Source organism: Dendrobates tinctorius, unplaced genomic scaffold (genome assembly GCF_039654945.1).
Source record: "Dendrobates tinctorius isolate UK_male_01 unplaced genomic scaffold, ASM3965494v1 ptg000046l, whole genome shotgun sequence".
In the NCBI taxonomy this organism is placed as follows: domain Eukaryota; kingdom Metazoa; phylum Chordata; class Amphibia; order Anura; family Dendrobatidae; genus Dendrobates; species Dendrobates tinctorius.
Window position 1 is genome coordinate 60,893,897 of NW_027361714.1, and position 16,385 is coordinate 60,910,281.

At 42.1% G+C, this 16,385-nt stretch overlaps 1 protein-coding gene across 1 annotated transcript in view; it reads right to left on the reverse strand.

Annotated features, from left to right (window-relative positions):
• Nucleotides 1-632: 632 nt before the first annotated feature.
• Nucleotides 633-16,385, reverse strand: part of NUS1 (NUS1 dehydrodolichyl diphosphate synthase subunit) — a 44,387-nt gene continuing 28,634 nt past the window's right edge. The window contains exon 5 of the mRNA XM_073575937.1: nucleotides 633-5,880. Coding sequence (XP_073432038.1) covers nucleotides 5,790-5,880 — 91 coding nt within the window. The 3' untranslated portion in view covers nucleotides 633-5,789. The remainder of the gene's footprint in view (nucleotides 5,881-16,385) is intronic.

The following is a 16,385-nucleotide window of genomic DNA, read 5'->3' on the forward strand; positions in this document are numbered from 1 at the left end:
GAAGCCTCTCCTCAGTGCAAGAAATATAAAAGTTCTACATTTCTGTTTTTTCCAGTCAAGATGGGGTGCAGAGTGTACATTAATGAGAAAAAAAAAATGATTTTTTTTTTAAATTTACCAAATGGCTGCAATGAAACAAAGAGTGAAAAATTTAAAGGGGTCTGAATACTTTCCGTACCCACTGTATGGTCCAACTTCTCCTGTTACTCTTGTGAAAATGAAAAATAAACATTGCTTTAGTTCCTGTGAAGCCCTGAAGGGTTAATAAACTATGGTTTTGAGTACTTTGAGGGATGCAGTTTTTTTTTTAAAACGGAGACTAAGCTATTTTCTGTCATACAGGCCCCTCAAAGTCACTTCAAATGTGATGTGGTCCCTACAAAAATTGGTTTTGCAAGTAATGTTGGAAAATTGAGAAATTGCTGATCAATTATGAAGCCAGTTACCTCCCTAGGGAAAAAATAAGACATCAGATCTCAGACATCAAGGTACCATCTTATTCAGCTTCTTATGACCTACATGCCCATATAGATGATTTTAGTGATGGGACTAAAGTTAAGTACAAGCACAATCGCTCCACGTAGTGCCAAGTGAAACATGTTACATAGTATGCAATAAATCATAAGACCATCTGAAAATCTGATCCACTTATTTCAGGGTAGTTGTATTTTAATTTATTTCCAATCTGTTTACATACAATAATTCATTTTTCCATATTAAAAATTTTGAACTTTTATCCATAAAAACTTTACATATTTACATTTAGCCAAAACATTACAGCAATACGGATCACAAAAGGGACTGATTTGTACAAACTGTGATACGGATGTCATACATATACATTCATAGATCAAGCCCCAGAGATGGACAGCGCTTGGCACAAGGGGGAACATGTTGTCTCTTGTAATTAAAGATTAAAAAAAATATATATAAATAAAAACTGGTATTTTATTAATAACACTAGCTTCTAGCCAGAAAGGAGCAGCATAATAGTCAGAAAATTATTATCCCTCTGTACATTTAAAACTATTGGTTTAATGTGACTAGATAAGAAATTAAGAACAGACCAGACAATGAATTACCGAACTTTCCAGTGGTGGAGAATCATGTATGTAGTTATACAATAGGCTATAATTCAATGAATAGCTATTGAGAATCCAAAGTTGTCATTGTTAACCTTGATTAGTACATTAAACCTCAAGCCTCTTGGAAGAATATATATTCATATGTGGTATAGCTTCTATAGAACTTCAGACAATTTTTTAATTTCTAATGTGCTGACCTCATTTGTACGGCCTTCTCTATAGGACTCCCATTATGAATATGGATGGAAGGGCATTTGATCAGACCATTCATTATCAATCTCCATTGTTAAAGAGTTTGTCCGGGACACTTATATTGATGGCCTATCCTTAGGAGAGGTCATCAATACCAGATTGGTGGGGTGCAACACCCGTCACCCCTGCCGACCATCTGTCCCTGGTAGCAGCTGGATGTGTTTAGCGGCAGAGCAGCACAGCTCCATCAACTGTACAGTGGCCACAGCCAGGTACTGCAAATCCACCCCTATTAAAGAGGTTGTTCCCTACTAGGACAACCCCTTCTCATTCCCCATGCCTGGCCCAGGTAAAATAAAAAAGCCTATACTCCTCTCCCGTGTCAGCGCTGTTACTGCGATGTCGACACAGTCCCAGGGCTCTCATACAGCTGTATGACATGTGACCCCAGTGCCCATACAGCTGCACGAGAGACCCCGAAACCGTAAGTGCTGACACTGCAGGAACGGCGGCGGCATGGGAGTCATGTATAGGCATTTTTATTTTATTGGGGCCAACCGTGGGAATGAGAAGTGGTGGTCCTGGTAGTGGACAACCCCTTTAATTTGAATAGGGGCAAATGTGCAATACCCAGCCACGGACACTATTCAGAGCGGAGCTCTGCTGCGCAGCTCCCGAACTGATCAGCAGGGGTGCTGAGTATGTGATAGGCCATTAATAATGTCCTCCCTGTGTGTCTCGTATCAGATGTGTTGCTGCTGAGAAATCCTCTTTTACCACTTTATATAAATTATCTCTTCGAGGCTCTGGGGAGGATGATGCCTGGAGATAACTCTGCCTCCAGAGCTTATTTTACATGAAGTGGGAGTTAGCAGTGAGACAAGTAACTAACACAGAACAAGAGAACTGAAATTTGTCTTCTTGCAAACACAAGTACAACAATATTACACCCTGTCTGCCTGTGAGCTGGAAGATGAGAGGAACCTGCAGATTTATCAAGCATAATCACACACAGCTCTGCAGTGAGATCAGGAGAGCAGAGAGCCGCCATTACACATCACACTGGTAACTCCCCCTGCATGTAAAATATGCTCTGGGGGCAGAGTTATCTTCAGGCATCATCCTCCCCAGAGCCTGGAAGAGGTAATTTACATAACATAATAAAAGAGGATTTCTCAATAACACACAGGGAGGACTGTTTTCAGTATTCTGTAACCTGTATGCCTATATTATTAGTTTAGATAGGTCAAATATGGCAACATCAAAGTGTCCTGACTCCTCCAGAAAGGCAGCAGATGGGGTAGATTTCAACATGATCCCACTGTGGGGTCTTTCAGCAGCTTATTGGTGGTCTGGCCTTGAGTACTGGTTATTATGGAGCGGTAATATATTAAATACTTCAGGACACAAGTAGGGTTTAAAGGGGTTGTTAACCTCAGTACTTTTTTCTTTCCCTAAATTCATGTATTTCAGGCTATACATTGTTTTCAATTTGGTTTCATTAACCCCTTAATGTCATGGCCATTTTTTCCTCCCTTCTTCCAAGAACTATACATTTTTTATATTTTTGTCAATACAGCCCTAGGAGGGCTTGCTTTTTCAGGGACACCACTGACTTTACCATATATTGTACAGGGAAACAGGAAAATTCCGAGTGCAATGAAACTGAAAGAAAAGTGCAATTTCACAATGTTTTTTAAATTTACCATGTTCACTATTATGGTAAAACTGACCTAGCAGTTAGTCGGAGTACGCAGATACCAAATATGTATATATTTTTTCTTTTAATTGGTGAAAACAAAATCCCAAATTTGTGTGAAAAAGTTTTTGCTTTCATCGCCATTTTCAGAGACCCACAGCGTTTCCATTTTTAGGATATGGGGCTGGGTGAGGACTTATTTTTTGCCCACTGAGCTGACGTTTTTATTGATATCATTTTGGGGAAGATAGGTGATCAAAACATCCTCTTGTGGTATTTTAGTGCAATATCGCTGTGGCCAAAAAAAAATGTAATTCTGTTTCGATTCTTTTTTTCGTTACATTTACTGATCAGATTAATTTTATATTTGGATAAATTGGACATTTCTGAATGCAATGATACAAATGTGTATTTTTTAACTGTTTTATTTACAATTGGATAAAAAGGGGGAAGAATTGAACTTTTGTACTTTTTTCATATTTTATTTTTTTACACTTTTTCTTGAGTTTAATCGTACTTGACGGTGCGATCGTCCGATTGCCTGTGCTATACATGGCAGTGCTTAATCATTGCTATGTACAGCAAAAATCACAATCTCCTATGAGTGTATCACAACGACAGGCACAGGGGTCATCAGCAGACCATCATGACAACCTATCACGTGTTAAATTCCACTGTCAGAGATTGAAAGCTGGATTTAACTGGTTAACAGCCAGGGTGAAGTTCCTATCTAACCGTGGCAGTTAAAGACACATGGATAGCTGATTAAATTAGCTGTCATATATGCAAGGAAAGATGCAGGCTCAGGGTTGGAGCCTGCATCGAAGTCAGGGATGTTGCACGCTTTCCCGTGCACTTTAACCTTGATGTGGTCTATGGTCATAAAATTATCTGACAGAGGCTAAAAAAAAGACAACAGTTACAAACTCTGTCTTTGGACTATGAGATTGAGCTCACAGAGATTTTCAGTGAACTCATTCTGCAGTCAGCGACAGGACACCACAGAGGCTATAGAAGTCAAACTATGCTAAATTTCTAATGAAACCCAATTACAAAAGTGATTTGGTCAAAAATACATACATTAAAGCAAGATTAAAAAATGCCCCCAAGGGCGGACCATTAAATATCAACATTGAAGGTATCACATGGCAGATCAGTGATAGTATGATGGCAGGTAAAACACAGACATTTCTTATATTTTAGAGATTTTTAATGCATTTTTTTATAAACACACTCTTCACGTGGCACAGGTTTTGTTTTTTATAACTTAAAGTCACCACAACATTTTTTTCGACAGGTTACTGCGTCTTGGCATACTCCATAGCAAAAGAACCACCAACTCCGGAAGATACAATGTAAAAACTAAAAAATACGATGGCAAGAGGGAGCTACTACAGAGAGAGTTCCCTCTTAAATATATTGTTTGAAGAACAGATTACATGGCAGCCAACATTAAATAAATGAAAACTAATAAATACCAGTGGCAAACGTTTCGGAATGAAAGCCAAATGATCAAGATAAAAATATAATATGCCACAAAAAATTCAAATTACAGCAAATTATTGGTGAATAGTATATATCCTAACATAATCCTTTTTTAGGACCAAGAAAATTATGTATTAGGGTGTCACACCCTTCTCCATACCACGCAGTGGCTTCAACATGTTGGGGCAATTTCGCAGCATAAAGTAACTGGCTGCGGAGATCGTAGACAGATCTGGATGTGGTGTCACCCTGAAGTGTTGGCAGTGCCGCTCCAAAAAATAAAAAAAGGCAGCAAAGATGGCAGCTGTTCCCAAGAACCAGTATATTCAGGTATTTTTTTTTTTTTAATCTTAATTGAACACTATGGTGCATGAACCAAGAGAGGAAAAAGAAAAAAGTGCCACGTCTTATCCAACAAACCTGCAGATCCTGCAGGACAGTATCAGTTTTGCCCATAGAGCCCAGTTAATGCAGCACAGTTGGACAGGGCATCTGGGCACAATAAAAATACTGCTTTCTGGACACAATTTACTTTTGTTCACGGCTTACTTTCAAGGTGATGTAAAAATAACAGCACTGACTGATTAATCCTTAATATTAACAGAATTTGCTCCAAAATACATGGGCAACGATAGGTTATGACCCATGTAAACTAAGCTGGTATATTTGGTACCCTTATTTAAAAAAAAAAACAAATTCTTTAAAAAAAATATTCAAAACTTTAAATTATATAAAAAAAATATACAATGTTTGCTGGCATGTAATTTCAGTGCAAATTCTAAGAGGAACTGTTCAAGTTCTCGCTGTAGTTAATATATTTGCTTTGTCGACGTTTCTATGGTAAATACTTCCCATTACAATGGAGGAAATTGCTGACATGATCTACAATGAGATGCAGCTGGTGCTGTCTGGGCCTCCTGTAGTGAAAAGGCAACCTTGTATATTCCAAATATCTGGTGGTGAACATCCGCAATACTGTCCATACCATGGAAGGAGCTGGACGGACTGACGACTTAGGTAGACACGGTAGAAAGAGGTTGTAATAATGCACTCGATATTGGTCTTATCAATGGCAAGTCAGGTAGACATTAAAGAAAAATAAAAGGAACTGTAGGCTATGAGACTGTCCATGACCCCGTCATGTTTTCATATCCACTTCCAGAAGAGCTGAAGACACTTTATACAGACATTATTATACCCAGGTCTATGGTAGAAGCCCATATGTGGGGTAGGACCTGTGAGGCAGCCGGACTGAGTCACCGATCACTTGTAAACAGGTGCATTGAGTCCCTTTCGGAGGAAGCTTAAACCAACTGAAAGGAAAGTGGTCACTTGCCAAGCCGCTGCGAACAGCCTGCGTAGCAACGGAGAGCAAAGATAAAGTCTTCATACTGAATATTCACATGGGATGGTAGAGAGCTGAAAAACAAAACACAAAAGAGACAGGTAAGGGCTAGATTAACTAGCATGCAACTATTTGGCTGAATAATTAACTGGAAAGTCTTAGCAATAAATCCAGGAATAGATGTAAGCTATTATGCCCAAAAGATAGTAATATAAGATTTGTTAGAGGAGTCTACCAAATTGAGGATTTCTCCATCTCAGCTCTTTGGAGAGATAGGAGCTGATCTGTGGTAGCCAGCAATGAACACTAAACATTGTATTGATTGTGATGCTCTGCTCCGTACACCGGTTACATTTGGCTACTGCTGGAGGCGATAAGACATGATCAGTGGGAGGGCCGGATGTCAGACCCCCACAGATCCTATGTTGATGTAGTAGATGCACAACTACATTGCAATAGGTCATGATATACAGTTAGGGCCAAAGATATTTGGACAATGACAAGTTTTGCCATTATAGCTATTTACCAAAACATAGTTAGATGATTATTAATATGGGCTTATAGTGCAGACTTTCAGATTTAATTTGAGGGTATTCACAACCTAAGGGCCCATACTCACTTGCGAGAGACTCGCACGATTCTCATGCGAGTCTCTCGCACGAAAACCTGGTACTGCCACCAGCACAGGGACCGAAGCGTGCGGCTACATGTATTTCTACGCAGCCGCACGCTCCGGTCCCAGTGCGGGCGGCAGTGCCAGGTTTTCATGCGAAAGACTCGCACAAGAATCATGCGAGTCTCTTGCAAGTATGAGCTCTAGTTGGATTAAGAGTTTAAGAATTACAGCTCTTTAATATCTAGATGCCTCTTTGTAAAGGGACCAAAAGTTATTAGACAATTAAATCAAAGGCTCTTCAATGGGTTGCATTGGCTATTCTCTTGCTAATCCATCAACTATTACACAGTTTAAACGTCTGGAGCAGATTACAGGTAGTGTAGCATTTGCAACTGGAAGCTGTTGCTGTGAACCCACATGTTGTCAAAGGAGTTCTTAATGAAAGAGAAACAAACCATTAGGCTAACAAAACAAAAAAAAAAAAAAAAAGAAATCCACCAGAGAGATTGCACAAATCTTAAGAGTGGCTAAATCAACAGTTTGGTACATTCTGAAAAAAGTGCACCGATGATGAGCTTGGGAACTCAAATGGTCAGATTGTCCGTGGAAGACAACAGTCCACCCAAGTGATCAACACTCTCCAGGACATAGGTGTTTGCATTTCTAAATCTACAATATGCAAATAGTCTCTTCAGAGAGGAAGAGGACTAGAACTCTAGTGCCACCTATTGGAAGTAGCAATCCTAAAAGTCAATGTCGACCCTTTAACGAGCCTTGTTACATGGCTTAGGATAAAAGTCAAAACCAGAATCTTAGTTTACAGACACTGTGTTTCAGGGTACTGCCCCTCGTCAGTGCAAAGTGTGAGATCTGGTTTGGCTATGTGAGAGGCGTCTGACCGATACCCAAGAAGTATTGTTTCTCCTTGCTGAGAATGACGAGATGAGGAGACTAAAAGCCGCAGACGCCTCTCACAAAGCCAAACCAGATCTCACACTTTGCACTGACGAGGGGCAGTAACCCAAAACAGTGTCTGAAAATTGAGATTCTGGTTTTGGCTTTTATCCCAAGTCATGTAACAAGGCTTGTTAAAGGGTCAACATGACTTTTAGGATTGCTACTTCCAATAGGTGGCACTAGAGTTCTAGTCCTCTTCCTATTGGAAGAGACAATTTGCATAATTCCCAGATTAGCACTGCGGCTTTAAGTCTCCTTTTTAACGCTACTTTTACACTTAACGTGTTTTTTTGTGGCCCATATTGCCGTTATTTTTTAGGTCTCCTGCAAAAACGGGCCTGCAAAAAAACCACTCGAATTGCAGTTTTTCCTTATTTTAAACAATTGCTGGGAAAAATATGGCGATCCGCAAATTCAAGCTACCGTTGTTTTTGCAGTACCTTTGAAATGCACTGTGGTCGTGTCTGTAAGCCATGAAAAATATCGAGCAAGCTTGATATTTTTTCACGGCCGCAAATACGGCCCTCACGGCCATATGGAGCATGGCCCTCCTACAAATTATTGCGGGCCGATTTTGCGGCCCCATAGAAAACTATTGGGGCCGCAAAAACGGCCAGCAAAAAACATGTTAAGTGTAAAGGTACCCTTAGTCGAACTTAAACGTTTTTATTTTGGAAACTTACAAAAATAACTCAAACTTTATCTTCCGGTTCGCAGGTGGATCGCCCATAGCAGTCAGTATCAAGTCTGTTCCCGCGGGCACTGTCGTATTGCTCGTGGGTGCGTCAGTAGCTTTGCTTTCTTTGGCCTGTGCTCAGACTAACACAGACATGTCCTGCATAGTCTCCTGCTCTGATGCTTGCAAACCAATGAATCATCCAAATCTTAACTGAACGTTTAAATGGGAATCGTGGACATGGGCCACTCCCAAGACCCGGAGTGAAGGGAGAGATCTACCCCACTACTATACTGCCATCTCTCTAAAAATAAAAGCTGATGTCAGGTTTCCCTAAATATGACTTGGCGAAATAGCTTGACAAAGTCCACACTCTCTTATTTAGCATGGTAACCACAACTGTGGCTGTAATTACAATGCACTCGAGTGAGTTTAGTATGCTTCTATGCATCGCCTGGGAGACACATAACGACCCTCGTGTAGGATTCCCTCTACTGTTTCACAATATAATATGCAAATAGATTCCATTCCTGCACAACTACTTTCTGAACAACTCTCAATCTGCTGGCCCTCACTGAAAGCTGGATTCAGGATTCTGACACGGTCTCCTTTGTTGCTATTTCTCATGGCAGCTTATATTTTTCCATTCCTCGAGACCCGCAAACAGAATTGGTGGTGGAGTCGGCATACTCCTGTCCCCACAATGCACTTTCTAGGTCATCCCCCCAGTTCCATCACTCTCATTCCCTTCTTTTGAGGTCCACACCATCAGGCTCTTCCATCCCCTTTTCCCCAGAATAGTGGTCATATACCATCCTCCAGGCTCACTCAACCAGTTCCTTGACCATTTTTCTGCCTGGTTGCCACACTTCATGTCCTCAGAATGACCAACTCAACCTGGGAAACTTCCCCATTAACAATCCCACCTCCCCATCTGCATCTGAGTTTTTATCTCTAACCACTTCTCATGGCCTCTCACAGCTCTCAACTTCTGAGACACACAAAGACCGTAAAGCCCCCTTCACACATAGCGAGATCGCTAGCGATATCGCTAAAGCGTCACCAGTTTTGTGACGCAACAGCGATATCGCTAGCGATCTTGCTACATGTGACATGTACCTGCGACCCGGCCCCCCGCTGGATATCACTGATCAAGCGCAAACGTCCTGGGCCATTTTCTTCTCGCTGGCAACCCGCTGGCGCCAACTAGCGATTCATGGGCGTAGGCGGAAGTCGTCATCACCGCTGCGTGTGACAGGTAAATAACGACCGCCGACGGGCTGCTGCGTCGCTGGTGAGATCTGCCTGTTTGGAACCTCACTAGCAACCATTTAGCGATGCACCAGCGATCCTGACCGGGTCGTATCATTATCGGGATCGCTGGTGCATCGGTAAATGTAACGGGACCCTAACACCTTGATCTGGTCTTTGTCTGGCTCTATTCAATCTCCTACCTAGAAAACTCACCTCTTACCCTCGTTGACCACAACACATTCTCTCCTTCACGCTCACAAATCCTCACCCACCACAGCACAATCCTACCTATCACACATTCAGAAGTCTACAAACCAATAACCATCATATACTTACAGACTCCCCACACTCACTGTCAACAATCTCCTCTTTTTCCTGTTCTGATCTGGCTGTACATCACTTCAATGACACACTCAGAAGCACCCTGGACCTAGTAGAGCCCCTTACCCTCAGAACCTCCAAGCACGGAGTAAAACAGCCCTGGCTCACATCACAAACTCGATCTCTCCAGCGATGCTTTAGGAGTGCTGAATGCCTATGGAGGAAACTTCATCCACTACAAACTTAAGTTAAGAACCTATAACTCTGCACTTCACCTCGCCAAATAGACCTACTTCACCATCCTGATCTACTCACTATCCAACAATGCAAAAAAAATTGACACCTTTCACTCCCTCCTCAGTCCAAAAGCACAAGCCCCTATCCCATACATTGGTGCTGATGATCTGGCCTCCCAGGAAATCAGCTGCCAGCCACCAAGTGTCGTGACTCCCTTCCCTCCCCACATCTCCTAAAGGCTCACTCTCCACATTTGACCTCATCACAGAAGAATAAGTTTTCAAACTCCTCCTCTTCTCATCCTACTCCATGCACAACTGACCCCATTTTCTCTAATCTCCTCTAGTCGTCAACAATCACCTAACTAAAATCTTCAATCTCTCGCTCTCCTCCAGTATTTTCCCCCTCCTCCTTGAATCACTTTCATTACTCCATTGTTTAACAAACCCTCTTGACCCATCCTGCACAAATAACTACAGACCAGTCTCCAATCTCCCCTTAATCTTTAAACTCTTGGAGTGCCTGGTCTACTCCCGCCCTTATCCATTACCTCTCCACTCACTCTCTCCTAGATCCATCAGAGTCTGGCTTCTGCCCCCTATATTCTACAGAAACCAATGACCTTTTCGCAGCAAAATGTAACTGTAACCACTCTGTAGTTTTCAACACTGTTGACCACCACCTCCTACTCTCTATGCTCTAATCAATAGTCATTAAGGACACTGCTCTCTCCTGGTTCTCTTCCTAGCTTTCTGACCGCTCCTTCAGTGTATCATTTGCTGGCTGTATTTCTTCTCCTCTTCCTCTCACTATTGGAGTCCCTCAAGGCTCAGTCCTTGTCCTTCTCTCTGTACACAGACCCATTTGGACAGAACTTCAGCATATTCTGCTTTCACTACCATCTTTATGCTGATAACACAAAACTATACATCTCCTGACCTTACCATCACTGTACTACAGAACACTGGTGACTGTCTGTCCACAGTTTCCAACATTATGTCTGATCTATGTCGACTTTCCGCTCACCAGTCCATCCATAATGAAGCAGCCAGGGTCATCTATCTGGCAAATTGCTACTCGGATGCCTCTGCTCTGTCAAGTCATTGCACTGGCTGCGCATACAATATAGGATCAAATTTAAACTGCTTGTTCTCACCCACAAATATCTCCACAGTGTGGCACCTAATACATCTCCTCTCTCATTTTTGTTTATCAACCTACCCGCCCCGCTCGTTACGCTCCGCAAGCGATTTTCGACTAACATCTACACTAATCCGTATCTTCCACTCCTGGCTCCAAGGCTTCTCCCAAGTTGCATCAATCCTCTGGAATGCTCTACCCCCAAGAAATTAGGACTAACCACAAATTGCACAGTATTAGGTGCTCCCTAAAACACATCTGTTCAGGGTGGCCTATCACATACCCTAATCGTAGTCCTTTTATTTATAGACCCATTCACTAGTTCTCTGAACATAAATTTCTATTAAACTCCACCGCATCCTTAAGCACTACAAATATTGGCTGGTGACTAGCTCAAGCAGCCTTTATCTACCCCACTTCCTCAAGATGGCTGGACCATCACTGTAAATAAATTGTGTCTCCCCCCACCTCATTGTAGATTGTAAGCTCTTACGAGTAGGCTTATCATATTTTGCTTTAACCCCTTCACGACCCTTGACACCTATGTAGGCGTCATGAAAAGTCGCGCCCAAACGACCCATGACGCCCCCGTAGGCGTCATGCTATAAATAGCGTTCCTGGGGGGCGGGTGACCGGGGTCACTGAGAGGTCACCCGACTCGCACACAGAGGACACTCTATGGTTAATCCCAGGGGGCGTGGCTTAGCCCCCACGTGCCTACGATTGCTCTGATTGGCTGTTAAAAGTGAAACAGCCAATCAGAGCGATTTGTAATATTTCACCAATTAAATTTGGTGAAATATTACAATCCAGCCATGGCTGATGCTGCAATGGCATCGGACATGGCTGGACATCGACACCCGACCCCCCACACCGACTGGCTGGGCCGATCGGCCCCCGCCGCCGATGGACGGCGGCGATCGGTCGCCGCCATCATCATCTGCTCCCCCTCCCCTTCCTATCACTCCCCCCCACCTTCCAATTCTCCCTCCCCCCCCGGGTACCTCCGATGTCCTGCTGTGGCTCCCGATGTCCCGCCGTCTGGATCATGGGCGCTGCCATCTTGCAAAATGGCGGGCGCATGCGCAGTGCGCCTGCCATTGTCCAAGATGGCGGCGCCCATGAATTTTCCGGCTGCTCATTCATTTTTCATTTTGATCAATGTGATAAACTCTCAGAGTGATCAAAATGAAAAAAAAAAAAAAAAGTAAATACACCCCCCGTTTATTATCACCCCCATAGCCAGGCACAAATAATAAAATAAAAAAATATTTTCTTTTATCGGGTTAGGGCTGGAATTAGGGTTAGGGCTGGAATTAGGGTTAGGGCTGGAATTAGGGTTGGGATTAGGTTTAGGGGTGTGTTGGGATTAGGGTTGTGGTTAGGGTTATGATTAGGGTTGGGTTAGGGGTGTGTTGGGGTTAGAGTTGGAGTTAGAATTGAGGGGTTTGGACTGTTTAGGCACATCACGGGGTCTCCAAACGCCATATGGCGCCACGATTTATTCCAGCCAATTTTGCGTTCAAAATGTCACACAGCACTCCCTCCATTCCGAGCCCCGACGTGTGGCCAAACAGTGGTTTACCGCCACATATGGGGTATCAGCGTACTCAGGAAAAATTGCACAACAACTTTGGGGGTCTAATTTCTCCTGTTACCCTTGGGAAAATAAAAAATTGGGGGCTAAAATTGATTTTTGTGAAAAAAAATATTTTTTTTATTTTCACGGCTCTGCGTTATAAACTTCTGTGAAGCACTTGGGGGTTCAAAGTGCTCACCACACATCTAGATAAGTTCCTTGGGTGGTCTAGTTTCCAAAATGGAGTCACTTCTGGGGGAGCTCCAATGTTTAGGTACACAGGGGCTCTCCAAACACGACATGGTGTCCACTAACGATTGGAGCTAATTTTCCATTCAAAAAGTCAAATGGTGCTCCTTCCCTTCCGGGCCCTGCCGTGCGCCCAAACAGTGGTTTATGATCACATATGAGGTATCAGTGTACTCAGGAGAAATTGGCCAACAAATTTTAGGATCCATTTTATCCTGTTGCCCATGTGAAAATGAAAAAACTGAGGCTAAAAGAAAATTTTTTGTGAACAAAAAGTCCTTTTTTTTAACGGATCAATTTGTGATGCACCTGGGGATCAAAGTGCTCACTATGCATCTAGATAAGTTCCTTGGAGGGTCTAGTTTCCAAAATGGGGTCACTTGTGGGGGAGCTCCAATGTTTAGGCACACAGGGACTCTCCAAACTTGACATGGCAACAGCTAAATATTCCAGCATATTTTCCATTAAAAAAGTCAAATGGTGCTCCTTCCCTTCCGGGCCCTGCCGTGCGCCCAAACAGTGGTTTATAACCACATATGAGGTATCGGTGTACTCAGGATAAATTGCCCAATAAATTTTAGGATCCATTTTATCCTGTTACCCATGTGAAAATGAAAAAATTGATGCTAAAAGAAAATTTTTGTTGGAAAAATTAAAATGTCCATTTTTTCCTTCCACATTGCTTTAGTTGCTGTGAAGCACCTGAAGGGTTAATAATCTTCTTGAATGTTGTTTTGAGCAGCTTGAGGGGTGCAGTTTTTAGAATGGTGTCACTTTGGGGTATTTTCTGTCATATAGACCCCTCAAAGTGACTTCAAATGTGAGGTGGTCCCTAAAAAAAAATGGTTTTGTAAATTTTGTTGTAAAAATGAGAAATCGCTGGTCAACTTTTAACCCCTATAATTTTTGGTTTCCAAAATTGTGCTGATGTAAAGTATACATGTTGGAAATGTTATTTATTAACTATTTTGTGTCACATAACTCTGGTTTAATGGAATAAAAATTCAAAATGTGAAAATTGCGAAATTTTCCACATTTTTGCCAAATTTCCATTTTTTTTCACAAATAAAAATTATCGACCTAAATTTACCACTAACATGAAGCCCAATATGTCACGAAAAAACAATCTCAGAATCGCTAGGATCCGTTGAAGCGTTCCTGAGTTATTACCTCAAAGGGACACTGGTCAGAATTGCCAAAAATGGCCAGGTCATTAAGGTCAAAATAGGCTGGGTCATGATGGGGTTAATTATAGTGTCTCAGTCTCCTACTTTTTTTCATTTGTCCTTTACTTTGTGGTACTATGCACTTGAATCACAACAGAGGTCAATAGTGAAAAATACATATATGTATATATGGTAATAAGATAATACACTAAAATAATGATAAATAACCTTTACTAAATAATGGCACAAAAATAGTGCACAATATGAAAAAATAAAATAAAAAATGGACACAATGTTAGGCGTTGGGTTCCTGCAGCTGCACAGCAGGAATCCAGAGCCATGCAGCCAGCGGTCTCCCATTCCCCTCCGACCTCTCAGGGACCTGCACAGCAATCTCGGCGATCCAGACGCCCTGCTCAGACCAGTTCTCTGGGTCTGGTTGTTTCTGCCACCTCTGGACCAGCAATAGTAGTGCAGCCTGCTCTGCAGCAAGCCACTCCAGAGGCTAAGTCCTCTCGCCGCGCTACTGGGCATGCTCACGAGACGTTCTCCCAGTGGAGATTGGGAGTCACGTGCTCAGGTCCTTCTCCTGATCTGATTGGTCCATCTCAAAGATCCAGAAGGTCCCAGAAGCGCACAGCTATAAAAGGCCCGCATTACTAGCGCATGGCCGAGCGGCATAGACTCTAATTGATATCTGTGTGAGTGATGATGAATGCATGTGCCTGAGAATGACTCATTAAGATCCCCTCCCTCTAATATTACGTGTGTGGATAGGGACTTATTCATAGAGCCAGCGCCAGTCAGTGGCGCGTTACAGGCCACAGTTCACATCTTACAGCACTAGCGTCCGACAGTGCGGCCCCTCTTGGGAATTGTCGTGTGGCGACTGAGTCGGTCGCCGCGCTGCAGTCAGAGCACTTATTGGCGTCCGCGGTAGTGACGCCGCACGCACGGTAGGTCTAGACGGACATTGATCCTCAGTCTTGGGCCCTAGTCCTGTGACCTTATACCGTGTGTGCACACCGTTGAGACATGTGAGGTCAACAGGCTCGGCATTTATGTTTTAGGCGTCTCTGTGAGGTTAACAGAGCTCGCCAGCGCACATCGGGTGACATATAACCCGCGTGTGCTATACCGCCATATAGCGCTTCTGCCATTATATAGCAGCAGTTTAACACCTGTGCACGGTGGACCCCGGGCGGCGAATGCACTGTTATTTAATATTTAGTGCGTTCCGCCGTCCCTAACACATAACTGCAAATAAGTGTAAATGGGACTCCATAAATGTAAAAATACCCTCAATATTGATATATTAGAGTCATGGGGGCCCATCCAACGATTACATAGGCAGAGTACATATACACAGTAGGGTGATGACAATTTTAAAAATTTTGCAAAACGAAAATGAAACCCCTTACATTGGAGGAACAATTGCATTCAAAAGACGTTAGTATCATCAAATATGTAAAATATTCAAAAAAGTTCCCGCTCTTTTTCAAAAGATTTTTCGTCTTTTAATTTTAATCTTTAAAGAAAATATCTTTCTAAGTTGTAACAAAAAGTGGTATTTTGTTCACATCTAGAACATTCTGGAATATTTTAAAATATTTTGGAACTTAGTATTATCTTTTCATTTTCAGTGCAAAGCTTCAAGTTTTACGATCAAGAAGTGCATTCAGAAAATGTCTTCTAGAAATTCCAGCAACAGTGTAAAAGCAAACAGGTCTATCTGGACGAGGAATCTGCCCTCCTATTGTCAACATAAAAGATAATAATGCAAAATTGCATGTCCTTTTTTGGCGGAAAAATACCATTTTTGCCTTATTTCATTTGAATGAAAGGGGGAACTTTTTTTTAAAAAACAAAAAAAAAAGCAATACTTATTCTTAAATAACCCATAAAAGTTCCTCCATTGCACATGGTTTCATAAAAAATTTTTTTTTGTCATTACACTAATACACAGGTATTAGCCAGAAACACTGAACAGACCAAAACAACGAAAACATTTTTTGCTTGGTATAAATTTAACAACTTCACAGTGCTAAATAAAGTGCATTTAGTGCAGAAATAAGGGGGCAAATTGTGTAAACACAATATATATAATGTGCATTAAATGGTGCAGATATATGGTCAATTGCCAAACAAAGTGCAGACAGTGCAATGAGTCAGGGCAGTATATACCTGTGACCTGATGTATGTAAAGTGGTGTGCCGTCCAGAACACGTTTGTCTTCGGTTACCATGGCAACAAACTGTTTGTATAGGAGCTGTATACAATTTTGTACGTATTAAGAACTAAAACTTTTTAGAGGTATATGTGGCCAGGGAAATTATGTTACTAATACCCAGGGTGGATAAAAATCAATGTTTTTTTTAAAAATA